Source organism: Puma concolor, chromosome A1 (genome assembly GCF_028749965.1).
Source record: "Puma concolor isolate L17-30 chromosome A1, mPumCon1.1.hap2, whole genome shotgun sequence".
NCBI classification, from domain to species: Eukaryota; Metazoa; Chordata; class Mammalia; order Carnivora; family Felidae; genus Puma; species Puma concolor.
In genome coordinates, this window is record NC_141667.1 from 150548577 (window position 1) to 150561858 (window position 13282).

The 13282-nt window shown below is 55.8% G+C and overlaps 1 protein-coding gene across 2 annotated transcripts in view; it reads right to left on the minus strand.

Annotated features, from left to right (window-relative positions):
- Positions 1 to 344: 344 nt before the first annotated feature.
- Positions 345 to 13282, minus strand: part of TBC1D9B (TBC1 domain family member 9B) — a 46176-nt gene continuing 33238 nt past the window's right edge. Inside the window, exons 11-22 of one of the 2 annotated variants that reach the window (XM_086706377.1) lie at positions 12439 to 12556; positions 11058 to 11343; positions 9668 to 9797; positions 9440 to 9538; positions 8594 to 8662; positions 7449 to 7689; positions 7010 to 7075; positions 5393 to 5464; positions 5119 to 5169; positions 3435 to 3497; positions 2757 to 2863; positions 345 to 1684 (exon numbers count right to left, since the gene is read on the minus strand). In XM_086706377.1, the coding sequence (XP_086562503.1) occupies positions 998 to 1684; positions 2757 to 2863; positions 3435 to 3497; positions 5119 to 5169; positions 5393 to 5464; positions 7010 to 7075; positions 7449 to 7689; positions 8594 to 8662; positions 9440 to 9538; positions 9668 to 9797; positions 11058 to 11343; positions 12439 to 12556 (1989 nt within the window). In that variant the 3' untranslated portion in view covers positions 345 to 997. The remainder of the gene's footprint in view (positions 1685 to 2756; positions 2864 to 3434; positions 3498 to 5118; positions 5170 to 5392; positions 5465 to 7009; positions 7076 to 7448; positions 7690 to 8593; positions 8663 to 9439; positions 9539 to 9667; positions 9798 to 11057; positions 11344 to 12438; positions 12557 to 13282) is intronic. The other variant, XM_086706387.1, reaches the window with a different exon arrangement.

Genomic DNA, 13282 nt, shown 5'->3' on the forward strand with positions numbered 1-13282 from the left:
CTCTTGCTGCAAAGCCAGGAGATGCTCATGGCTCAGCCTGTCACCTGTGGCCCCACAACAGCTTCCTGAACCCAAGTGCTTGCTGCAGCCCAGGCCTGTGCACACACCTACACCCACAGGACTCAGGCTGCTTATACCTACAAAGCTCGGGGCTTACCCTGTTGGCCCAGGTCAGACACCTTCTGTGTCCCCAATCTCCCTGGGAGCCTTGAACCCCTATCCCTGTGGGGTCTAAGTGCCCAGAGCCTCTGGAACACGGCCTGGCCCCTCACCTGCCTGAGAAGAAGCCAGGAGCCCAAGCAGTAGCTGAGGCTACATGAAGGCTCTGTACACAGTATGGTATTGAGTTCTTTCAGGGATTTATTAAGGCATTGAGCACAGTGTGATTTCCAGCCAACTGAAATGAATACAAGGAAATATATCAGGACCTGAGGGATGTGCTTTTAAGGTTAATGGTGAGGCTGACGTACTGAAAGAGCATTCGGAGTGACGCCGGTGCAGCACTCGCCCTGGTGTGGTAGACACTTTCTGTCTGGGTCCCTCAGCAGGGGCTCGGGCTCAGGAGCTCCTAGAGAGTACCTTGAAGTTCCCACCACTTTGATGCCCAATAGACATGTGACCTCCTGCCTGGTGCCAAATGGCAGGAAAGCCCCCCCCCCGCCCCCCCCCACCGAATACACAGCTTTGGGAACCCCCACCCTCCCCAGGGGTGGAGGGCGTGGTGTGGCCTGGCCACAGCATGGGGCACAGAGGCTCTGGGCGAGCAGGCCAGGACGGACAGCCTCTGACACTACATGGGGACCAAGGCGGGTCCCACCAGGCAGGCAGGAAGAAGGGGCTGGGAGCCTCTGTCTGGGCCCAACTGTGGCTGTTCAGCCTTGTTTTCCCCTTGATTACAACTCACTGCATCTGGGGAGAACAGGAGGGGTGTGTCCTTAAGGAGAAAAGAGAACAGGAGGGAGGAGGAGGAGGGGAGGAGAGACAAGCCAGGTCCCCGTCAGCCCGAAAGTCCAGACTGTTCGAGGTCACTGGAGGTGCTGAACTGTCTCTCCACCTTCTTTTGGTCCTTGATCTTGAGTCCAATGTCCACCCTCTTCTCAAAGAAGTTCACCAGAACGGACTCCGTCAGGATGGAGGCTAAGATCTGCTCGAAGGAAATGCACCAGTCGGTGTCCACGGTGCCCCCACAGCGGGCAATGGCTGGGGGGCTTTGGGCCTCCCCGCCTACCAGCACCGTGTCGTCGGCCAGGTCCTCACACTGCAGGGAGCCTGTGCTGACCACCGAGTAGGAGGACATGGACATGTCGTCTTTGGTTTCGTCGTCGGACAGAAGCTGGGGGGGGGAGCCCCTCCCCTCGCCGCCGCCCCCTTCGCCCACCACTTGGCTCTCCTGGGGAGCTTTCCCAAGGTGGGTGTCTCCCCCGGCTTTGGCCTGGGGGTCGCCCGCAGCTGGAGGCTGAAGCTCTGGGGCCAGGTCCTGCGGGGGGTCTGGGGTGGGCAGCTCATCCTCCTCGGGTGCACCGTCCTGGGGCTTCCTGCCCGGCTGCACAGAAAACTTCTTCCCCACCTCGCCGATGCGGAGTAGGAGGCTCGCCACCGTGGCAATGGCATGGTACAAGTCCTGCTCCATGGGGTCCTCGCTGAACATGTTATAAAGCGTCTTGCACAGCTCAATGAACTGTTCCTTTTCAGGGGAGACAGAGAAAAAGGTCAGGGAAATGGTAAAGGATGGGCTGGGCTGGCCTCGGGTTAGCCAGACTGCCCATGCTGTGCTGTCTTGTTAGGTGTCTCCATACCTGTGCCTTGTCACGCCCATTTCACAGACTGGGACATTGAGACTCAGAGAGGGAAAGTGACTTGACCAGTATCACACAGCCTTCGAATAGCTTTCTTTTCTAGCTGCCTTTCTTTCAGCTCAGAGAGGGAGTGGGAGTCTTTCTCTGTCCCTACATCTACTCTGCTAGCAGAGACAGGTTGACTTTTATTGTGACTCCAAAGCCAGTGGCTTCAGGGACCTCTTCAGTGTGTTTTGGAGTCGCTTTGAGTTTTTTGTATCTTTGATCAAAGTAGAGGGTGGGGACAAGGCAAGTACAGCCTGGGTCAGTTGAGGGGGTAGGGAGGTCTGATTCCAGGTGGCTCACACCACACACTCAGGCCTCCTGCCTGAGAACGGGATAGTGCCTCTACTATCTCTACAGGGCACCCTATTCTTCAGGCTGCGGGTGAGAGAGTGCCCAGATCACAGGGTATGCCTCTGGGAAGAGCAGGGCTGTGGTCAGGCTGCCTTTTGTTAGATGTCTGTGGCCCTGGCAGTGAGACCCTTGGCAAGATGCCGAGTTCCCGACCCAGAGACCAGCAGAGGAACAGTGGGCCATGGGTGGAGCAGGCCTGCGTGTGCATGGCACCTGTGAGGGGCCTGGGACAAGCAGGGGTGCCATGAGGCTGTCTCGTAGTCGGGATTGTGTGAGTCTCTGCGTGTCAGAGGCTAACCTTCCTTACTGCTTTTCTGGTACACGGATACTGATCAAATGTGAGCAAATCATCACCAGGAAACACCACCCAGGACAAGGCCCTGAAACAACTGGCCTCTTATCCTTCTGGAATTGTCCCTGACTGCTGTCTGACTAGCAGGTGCTGGACGTTGGCAGGAGAATTTCCACCCTACAGAGATTGCCGGGAGGGAGGGTGGGGAGCTGCCAGGTGTGTGTGGGGAGGCAGCCCTGGAAATGTCTGTTGTGGGCTCTGAATGGGCCTACCTGGTTCATCTTGGGAAGATCCTTAATCGTCTCCTTCTGAACCTCCTTCTCTTTGGCCCACATGCGAAGGTAGTGGCGATAGTCTGGAGGACTGATCCCCTTCTCTTCTGCGAGTTGGAAGAAAATAAATCTGTCAAATTCGAGAAACAGCTGGGGGCTGGTAGCAGGTAGTGGGTGGGTTTTGGCGTCATCTGGCATAGGGTTATCTGGGCCCTTTTACCAACCCCCCTGGTACTTGGGGAGGTAGGGATAGGAAGAACACTCCAGAACACCCAAGTGTCTCCCCTAAGTTATTCTGCTACATTAGGTTTGGCCTGAGCTGAAGAGGGCCTCCACCTGTCTTCCCTGAGATGGGGACAGAAGCCCGTGGAAGCAGAAGGGGGAGAGATGCTGGGCATCTAGAGGGATCCTGATAGAAAGCAGGCACCCCAGAGGAAGGTGGTGACAGCAGGGGAGGGGGAGGGGTATTCACAGCTACAAGACAGGCCTGGGGCTGACGAGAATAGCCTCCCCTGGCACCTAATGGGCCAAGTATTCACCTTTCCACAGGAAGGGCTGCGGTGCTGGGCATGAGTTTGCCGTTTCCCCGGGTGGGGGCCTCTCTTGCAGGGAGGGCCCCCCAGATCCCACTGACCCTGGGATCTGCACCAGTACTGGCGAAGACTGGCTAGCACATACCTCCTTTTTTGTCTTGGACGTCCTCATTTCCACCTCCCTCTTGCTCTTCCTGCCGTAGTGCTTCTGGACAACCAGAAAAGAAAAAGTACGCAGAGAATGTTTTGCAGTTATGACTGTGGACCACGGCGGCCTGTGAGTAGTCTGGTCTGTTCTCCTGCAGAACCAAAGCACCTCCAAACCCTCCTTCCTCTCTACGAAAGGAATACAGGTCTATGCACAAAGTGTTTAAGTGAACAATGATGCACGTTACGGAGTTAAAGCCCGAGAATTAATTTCTGTAGTTACTGTTGAAAAAGGTCAAACGGAGGGCAGTCCTGATTATCAGTTCAACCCATGACCAACTGCCACACTGGCTGATGAGGAATTTTATGGACATGAGTTCTGTACCTGGCGCTGTATTTCTTTCTTTCTTTTTCCTTCTTTTTCTTTTTTTCTCTTTCTTTCTAATATTTATTTATTTTTGATACAGTGCAAGTGGGGGAGGGGCGGAGAGTGTGGGACAGAGGATCCAAAGTGGGCTCTGCCCTTACAGGCTGACAGCAGCCAGCCCAATGATGCAAGGCTCGAACTCACGAACCGCAAGATCATGACCTGAGCTGAAGTCGGATGCTCAACTGACTGAGCCACACAGGTGCCCCTTGCGCTGTATTTCTTAAAGTGACACATTTGCTGGAGTCAGCCTGCACTGTGCTTCCTATGGGGACCATGAATGTGGGGAGTCTCCCAGACCTGAGGGCAGCACGGCCGCCGGGGACCTACTGGTGGGCGGCAGCATCCCAGTGCTGTGTGGTTGGGGGGAAGGGTGCACCTCTCTGGGCTCAGGCTTCTCACTGCGGAATGGAGACCCACTGCCTGGGGCTGTGTGCAGTCTGAGAACAGGGCTCTGAACCCTCAGTCCCTGGCCTTAATTGGAAGCACCTGGGAAAAGCCTAAAGTGCCCCTGATTTTTCAGATTCTAACAGAAGACACATCTGCTTATTTAGTCTGTGTATTTGAAATTCAGGTTCTCAAGCTTCATTTCAAGTTCAAATTAAGCCTTTTGACACCGCCAGCAGGACTGCCTTGGGCATCTTGATACCCACTGTTTTTAATTTCTCTTAGGTGTGGATTGTCTCCCATGGGAACTTATAGGATGGGGTTTTGGTCGATTTTGTACATCCGTTATGTACCACCAGCCTCACTGCCAAATCCCAAGCCCAGAATGCCCCCTTCACCCTGGATCTGATGCTCCAGAATGGGCTCTAACTGTAGCAACAGGAATGACTTCAAAAAGGCACTCAACAAATGTATGTCTCCTTAATGAAAAAGTTGTGTAGAGCAAGAGAACGTTTTCCAGGGAAAGCGTCCACCACCCTCTACCTCTGCTGATCCGTTTCACACTGTTGTGATGATGGCATCTATACTTTTTCCTATGAATGTGATGATGGAATGAATACTGTCTGCACGTGGCTGTGGAGCTGATGCTCTGGTGTCTGTGCATTGCCCACTGTGCTGTGTGTCATCATTTACTACTCCCCTCGACAAGCATGGAGACTGCCCCTCAACTCCCCCGGTAAGCAGCAGCTTCGTTCTGGGTCCTCCTCAGCGGGACCAAACGTGTCCAGGCCTCCTGACCATGCAGCAGAGTGTTAGGAAGACACAGCCCAGCACAAAGCAGGTGCCCCTGACCCCCCCAGGGACTGACCTTGAGCCTCCCAGGGCAGGAAAATGTCCAGATCTGAGGCCAGAGGAGATGCTGGAAGGGACAGCGGAGGAGAGGTGGAGGAGAGAGGGAGGAATAGGCCAAGGTCCAGGAAGGCAGAGACAAGAGAAACAGGAGTGAGAACACCCCCGGGGACCTGCCCAACACAGGGCGCTCCCCGAGCCCACTGAGGGCTGCAGGCCGCCTGTGTGGGCCCCACAGCAAGGCTGCACAGCTACGAGGCCCAAGGCCACAGCACGGGGCCAGCAGCTCTCACCTTCTGAGGAGCTGTCCTCTGTGAAGTAATGGGTCGCTTCCAGGGCTGACTCTGCCTCCTCTGGGCTCAGGGCTGCACTCAAAGAGAGAGGCAAGTGAGGGCAGGAGAAAACAATGGCACTCACCAAAGCAAACCTCCCAAGTCCTGGAAGGAGGCCTCGCTCCCCGCAGGGCACCAGGTGCCCATGATGTGGGGTGTGGTCGTAGCGCTAATGGCGACCACTGATCACGGTTGTTGTTCCTTTCTTGACTTGTATGTTGTGTTTGAAAATGTCACACGTATCCCATCTAAAAACCCCAGCAGTGCAGCTGGGAGTCTGGAGAAAGGCCAACCCTCTTCCTGCCCTGATGGTGCGGTGCTGAGGATCCTTCAGACACAAGTGCAAGGACCAGCCACGCATGAGCGACTTGCTCTTCCCTCTGATGCACCTCAGGCTTCGTTCCATGTCAGCATCGTTCCACGTCAGCATCTACTACTTTGTGAGTAAGCAGTCCCCTGGGTTTCCGATTCACATGGTTCTTGGGGGAGGAGTCTCATCCTCCCCACTGTATGGACGGGGATGTGATGATGGGGGGTTGAAAAGGTGGCACTTGGGGGAGGTGGCAGGGTGTGGACCGAGGTCCACAGGAACTCTGGACGCAGCAGGGCAGGCAGAGGTGGCTCAGGAGTTGGCGAAGGTGGCCCCATGTGCTACCTGTAGGATCCCGGCCCCGTGGGGTCTGCCCAGCCCAGGCCTTTCCCTCAGTAGAGGCAGAGCTGGCTGCTATCAACCTTCCCGGAGGCATCCCTGAGGCCACTGTTCTTTGAATTACAGGGAAAACCAGCCACAGGTGAGAATACCTGTGTCAAGAGCAGGGCCTTCCAGCTCTGGCTGCTCAGAACACCCCCGCCCCTGCCGGTTGACGGGGGAGAGATTTAAACCCGCATTCTGGGCCAATTAAGTGACAGCCTCTAGGATGAGCACAGCACAGTGTTCTAAAAACCATTCGGCCTACTCGGAGGCAGCCGCAGACTCCCCAGGGCGGGTAATGAACAACAGCAGGGGCCCAAGGTAGCTCTACCCCAGGGTAGAGGGCCCAGGGCTAGAATTCTCACCTGCCCAAGTCTCAATTTCCCCATCTTGGAGAACTCTCCATGTGGCTACCTTTGCTGAGCTGGGTGAGCTCTACCTGCACAGTGGGAACCCAGAGACCATGGGATCCGGCCTGGCTTAGGACTGGCTGCTGGGCACCCTTCATCCCATCCCAGCCTGTCAGCATCTCCGGCAGGCTCAGGCCCGGGAGCCAAGGGAGAGCAGCTCCTGCTCGTGGCTGCACAGCAGGGCTACCCAGGCCATTCTGAGGGCCTTGGCAGTGCCCCTGGCTGACCCTCAGGGGACAGACAGGAGCTTCCCTGTGTCTTACCTGGGTCCTTGCCCATGGTCTGAGTCCTCTGAGACAGTCCCTCTCAGGTTTTGGCCCTACCCCAGTGCTCCGGCCTCCTCCTCCCACTCTGTCAGGATGTGGAACCTCTATGATGCCTAGGCCCCCTAGGCCCAGCACCGCACAGAGGCCTGTGCCCTGGGACACTGCAGCCCCAACCCTGTATGCATGAGAGGCCCTCACTGGTGACTCTCACCTGGGGGCAGGTGCAGCTTGTAGAGTGCCTTGAGCTTCTCGGTCAGGTCCCCATGGTACATCCCGCCTGCAGAGGAAGGCCAGTGAGGAGGCATGCTGGCTACAGGGCACCAAAGCCCCACGGCCAGTCCACACTGGAGCACCTCCCCTTCCAGTGGGTTCTGGTGTGTCCCTCCTCATACCCTGACTCCCTCCTGGAGAGGTCCCTGGAGCAAGCCCCAGGTCTCCCACTGTCCCTGGGCTTTCCCCTTCTCAGGCTCTGTGGACCCACCCTGTGCAGCCCTGGCCTGAGGGAGGGGTGGAGGAGACGACCCCACTAGACCCCTACGTGTTCCCCGTGGGAAAACTGCCCTTTCTATATCAAGGATCTTGCTGCAATGGGAAGACTGGCTGGGCTGGCATTTGGAGGCTTCTTGAGGAAGGGCCCTGGAGCTACTCACTCATTCCTGTCACAAACTCCTTGAAGTTGATCAGAGAGTCCTTGTTTTCATCCAGGAGCCGGAACATGCGCCCCGCCAGTACAGGCGTGTGGGAGCCGCAGGCCCAGGGTGTCAGGCTGGCGAAGAGTTCCCGGAACTGGCCTGCATCGATACGGTACTGTTCCAGGTACGGCAGGCTGGGGTCCCGACGCACAGCCGTGGGGCGGCTGCCCCCCCAGTACTGACTTGCCAGGTGCTTGGCCTGTGGAGGGCACGGCCTGGTGAGATGGCCTGGCCTCCCAGAGCCTGGGCGGTTAGGACCGCCAGGCTGGCCAGCGAGTCCACCCTCCTCTTCTGTCTGAGTCTGAAGGGCACTGGGGTGGGGAGCACTAGGCCACACATGGCAGGGAACCTCCCACATTGGTACCACCAGCCTCTTGTTCACACATGCAGGAACTGAGACATAGCGGGTGAGAGGTAGCACTGACTGGGCCGTTCTGACTGGAAGGCTCATCACAGTGGCCACCCTGGCTGGCAAACCAGAGGCAGATGGGAACCAATAACAAGAAGTGTGGACTGTGTTGTTTCTGCCTGCTCATCACAACTTTTCCCCTTCTGGTAACAGCACCTGAAATCTTTTTGGAGACTGCCTCCTGTCCCATCCTCAGGGCGTGGGACAGGCACATGGCCTAGTTAGTTTTGGTTCAATAGTAATAACCCTCCTATAGCCACAGCACCTAACTTGAGTCCAACAATTCACTCTGGACTTTTTGCTAAAACTACTTGGAAAGAAAAAGCTTTTTCCCTTGAGAGAACAGGATGACCCTGGAGCTTCTGAGGACAGTCCTGCCATTCTTAAACCTGCCTGCATGTTTAAGCACCTGGATCCAGCCATGCCTGAAGCTGTGAATTTCCCAGACTTTCCAGTAACATGAGCCAATGCTTTCCCTCTTGTGTAAGCTGACTAGAGTGGGCTTTCTGCCACTTTAAGAAAGCGTCCTGCCTAAACTCCATGGAGAATTAAATTCTACCATGTGAGGTTTGTGGTAACTGCATCTGAGGACATTTTTAAATCGATGTCTCTTCTGGCAGGAGGTTGCTGCACTGAGGACACATTTAGGGGACTGGGATGGGGTACTGGTTCTGCCCTTGCTCTAGGCTGTCACCTTAAACACCATGTAAAGGTCCTCCAGCTCTTCAATTGAGAAACCAATGTCCCCAGGTATAGCTCGGACCTAGAAGGAAAGAGAAACAGGATGTACTGATGGATTCTCAAATTCTAGCTCTTTGACAGAATTCCCATGTGGATGAAGGTTAAGACACAGACCACCCTCTTAATGTTGCCAGCTGGCCAAGCACACAATGGCAGCCCATTCAGGAAAGAAGGTGTGGACCACACGAGTATCCCTGGTCACCTATCCTGTTATTCAGTCTACGCTTTCCAAGCTCCGTGCTGAGCATGGTGGCGGGAGGGAGGCCTGTCTGTCCTGATGCCCAGTCAGGTACACAGGGTGAGGGGCAGTCATTTAGTGACTGCTATCTGAATCTCTGGAAAGACTCTGGCCCTGGCTTTTTGGCAGGCGTCCTAGAACCTGCCAGTAAATTCTCTCACCAGAGCTGGGGAGGACAAAGGCTTGTAGGGGAGGCACAGGGGGCTGGGTGGGTGGAGGGCGGCTGAGTGTTGCTACCCAGGGGCAGGTGCAAGCCCAGGCTGGAGGGCTCAGCCCACAGTAGGATGACACTTGGCCTTTAGGCTCTGAGGTGTCAGAGCTTTGCAGTGATCAACCTGGGAGCAGAACACCGTGACCACAGAACAGTGACCAGTCCTCTCCCACCTCCCCAGATCTGCACCTTCACTCCTGGAATCCAGACTCATACAGGGCAGCACTAGGGGGCTCTGCACCTGGCCCTGTGGGCAGGTGAGGAGACAGCAGGGCAGGAGCAGCCCACCTAGATCACTGCCCCCACCCCTGCCAGCAACCTGTGGCCACTGGAGCCCAGTCGATCCGTACCACGCTCCTCTTGGCCGTATCCTCCAGGGACTGGATCACTTTCAGCCTCTGCTTAAACCGCATCTGTTCAATGTCGTCGGCCCTCAGGCTGCTGAATTTCTACCGGCCAAAGGTGATTTGGTGAGACGAGGCAGAACCACAGAGCAGAGAACTGCCACCAGCCACGGCCGCCCACACCCACATGCCCGGGTAGGGCAGGCTGGCCAGACAGCCCTGGAGGGTGCTGACCTCATATGACACCTTCAGGAGGTCGAAGATGTCCACCTCTGTGGGAGGGTCATCTCCACTAGTCAGCAGGGCGTGGAGGTGTGGGATAGGAGGAGAAACACTCTGCTTATTAACCACATTATCCAGGTATCTGTAAGGATTAAAGAACAGAAGGTTGGACCACCCATAGGCAACAGGGATGTCTTACCTACTAAGTGATGTGGAGGGACCTAATTTGCCTAGACTCCCAATTAATAAACAAGTGTGCTGAGGAGGGGGCAGCCTCCAGGAGGGCAAGAGATGAGCCAATGACTCTGCAGCAGGGGAGGGGAGAGCCATGTCCCAGAGGATGTCCTGGCAAATCCAGGATCCCCCTGGAGGCGGCAGAGAGGCCTCGCCTCTCGCCTCTCGTGGGGCCTGAGCACTAATTCTGGGAAGCCAGGCTGTCTTCTGGGGGTCCCCTGCATGGGGGCCCTTTTTAAGCCCAGATCCTAGCACACTAGGAGAAAGGTTTGTCCCAGATGGAGGGATGACATCTTCCTGGGCTGGCTCAGTGGGCAGGTGGCAGCGTCCTTGGCAGGCCTGGGTGGCCAGGAGTGTTCCAGGATGGACACAGACACATGGCCAGCATGTGGGCCCGGGCCGGTGTGAGGCCAGGGCTGGCGGGGGGGGGGGGTGCGGTTTCTGGGTTTAAGGGGCTTGAGGGCCAGGCTGGGGGACTCAGCTCCTTTGTCCAGAGGACAACTACTATAGTGGCATGGGGAGCCACAAGGTCAGACTCTGAGGAGAGCCCTGTGGGTGCTGGTGGGTGGGGCTGGAGCAGGGAAAACAGTAACGAGGCAGGCCCAGGGCCCAGGGCCCAGGGCAGGGGTACTGTGCGCGTGCACGGAGACGGTACGGGTGGAGAAGAGGGGCTGGATCACAGAGAGTCTACGAGGATGGGCTGCAGGGGCTGCGGGAGGAGGTGGTGGCCAGGATGACTCTGGGCCTTAAGTGACAGTGGTTAGAGCAAGCCCAGCATGGGACCCTCCATCTAGGTGAAGGTGATGGGGAGTGAGGTTGCTGAGCTGGGGAAGGCACCATCAGGACTGCTTTGAGAGAAGAGCAGATGCTCAGCCTTTGCTAGAGGCTGGAGGCCATGCTGTTCCAGCTGCCTTTTGCCCCCCAGGTCCTCCAGCCCAGTGTGCTCTGGTCCACCACCCATTTTATCTGCTCCCAGAGCTATCACTGCCCAGTGCCATTCTGTCTCCCATCAGAAAAGAGGCTGTCCCCTGCCACCTGGAGTGTGCTTGGTGGGCACATCACTGAACGCTGAGTGAGGCATGCCCAGGGCTGCTGAGGGGTCAGGTTCTGCCACCCGTGGGGGTGCCGGCCAGCAACCCCGCAGGAGGAGGGAGTCTGGCTCGGTCACCTGCCCAGGACGGTCATGGCCTCGCCCTCGTCGCTGCAGCCCAGTAGCTGCTCCATGTTGGCATCCAGGATGGCCAAGGCCACCTGCAGGATCACCTTGATGCCCTCGTAGAAGAAGCAGTCAACAATGACCACAGCGCTCTCGAAGGGCATGACGCTGAGGAAGAGGGTCAGGAACCAGGAGAGTGAGATGCTGGAAATCACCCCCAGGTCCTGCATCTTCTCGGAGAGCTGGGGCAGGAAGTCTCTCGTCAGCTCTTCAAAGATGCCTTGATCCACCAGGGCCCCTGGGGAGAGGACGAAGGGGTCTGAATGATAAGCCTGTTCCTGGCTCAGGCAGGTCCTCACGGGGGCGGTGGGGGGGGGGGGTGCCAGGGTGAGATGCACGAAGTCCGTCTGATCCTTGGCCAATTCCGCTTACACGGAGGGCTGGAGGGGGTGGAGTGGAGAAAACAGGAAAGAAAAACACGCTGCGGGGTTCCTTTCTACAGCTTCCAAACCACCATGTGAAAAGAATAATTTCTTCCACTGCAGTTGGATTTTCTTTTGGGTAAATACAGATTTCTCCCTTCTAGAAGTGTCAGAAGTAAACAGGGGCTTTGGGGGGCTTCTGTGTGTTCTGCTCTGAAGCTTGTGAACAGATGTGCTTATAATGGACCCCAAGAGGGGAGACCCCCAAAACCAAATGGTAGAGGAAGGACATCTTAGAATAACAGACTTAATTATATAATGTAATTAAACACATTTGCCAGTGCATTTTCATTTAATAGCACCGATTCTACTGGCTGTGCTCATAATAGTTGAAGCTGGGTTTACAGGTGCATGGGGATGTACTACATGCTCTGGCTGTGATACTGGAAATTTTGTACAATAAAAAGACTTAAGGGGTGCCTGAATGGCTCAGTCAGTTAAATGTCCAACTCTTGATTTTGGCTCAGGTCACGATCTTGTGGTTCATGAGTTCGAACCCTGCATCGGACTCTGTGCTGACAGCGCGGAGCCTGCTTAGGATTCTCTCTCTGCCCCTTCCCTACTTGCTCTCTATCAAAAATAAATAAAAATAAACTTAAAAAAAGGCTTAGGAAGAGTTGGATGGATGAGAATTTAGGCCCCAGGCTCTCCTTTAAAAACCACTGACTGTGTAGTATCTTCTCATTGCCAGCCACTCCGAGGGCAATGTGTAAAGGCTCAGTGAGATGGTAGGGGGTCTGTGTTTGGGTCTCCACTTTCCAGCCTCTTCATCCGTAGAAAGGAAGCCGTGACTGTCTGCAGCCTGTTGCACGTCTGTGAGGCCTCCACTCACTTGTGCTGTGTGCTCAGTGGAGAGCCTGGCACAGGAAGGCCGCTGCCCCCGCAGGGAAAGCCGGGCCGCAGGCACTCACCCACCACTCTGGTGTTGTAGTAGTCGGGCAGCATGCGCTCACAGAGGGCCACCAGCAGCCAGAAGGCCTCCTCCTCGCTGCCATAGAGCAGGAGCACTGAGGTGACGATGTTCATGGCCTGTGAGCACAGAGACAGCAAGGGAGGCTCCCGGAGCTGGCCACTGCATATAACTAACTGACTGTTCCCCCACCCAGTGTCCTGCATGGCCTCCCACCCAACTCCAGGCAACTTGCCAAAAGGCAATTTGCAGGAAATCGATTGGACAAAAACCATCTGCCAAGTCCCTCAAGTCGAGCCAGTGGGCACTTGGAAAGCTGAGGAGGATATGAGCATGTGATGCTACTTCTTCAGAGTGGTTTTTAGTGTCAGAGGTGTGACACGGGCCAGGAAGATGTGTAAGTGAGCCGCCCATGACAGCTACATGGCAGCAGGGCGTCCGAGGCCAAATGGGACCGTACACGGCCTGAGCTGATGGACAGGCTTGTAAGAAGAACGCTTTGGTGGTGGTGATTATCTTAAAAATTCTTTAAAGCCAGCGCCCTGACTTTCCGTGAACCGGCGACACGTCATGCAGAACACTGGTTTTATAGAAAGTGACCTTTGAGGAGGTGGCATGCTCCCTGAAATCCAGATTGCAGTCTCAGGGAAACAGAAAGCCATGTGACTGGGCCAGGAAAATGTCCCCTGTATGTGAAATCAAATGCCACCAGAAATGCAAATCAAAACCACCATGAGATGCCACCACACTCATGCCATTAGGACAACTCTTATCAAAAGACCAGAAAACAAGTTTGGTAAGGATGTGGGGTTACTGGAACTCTCGTGCACTGCTGGTGGGAATGT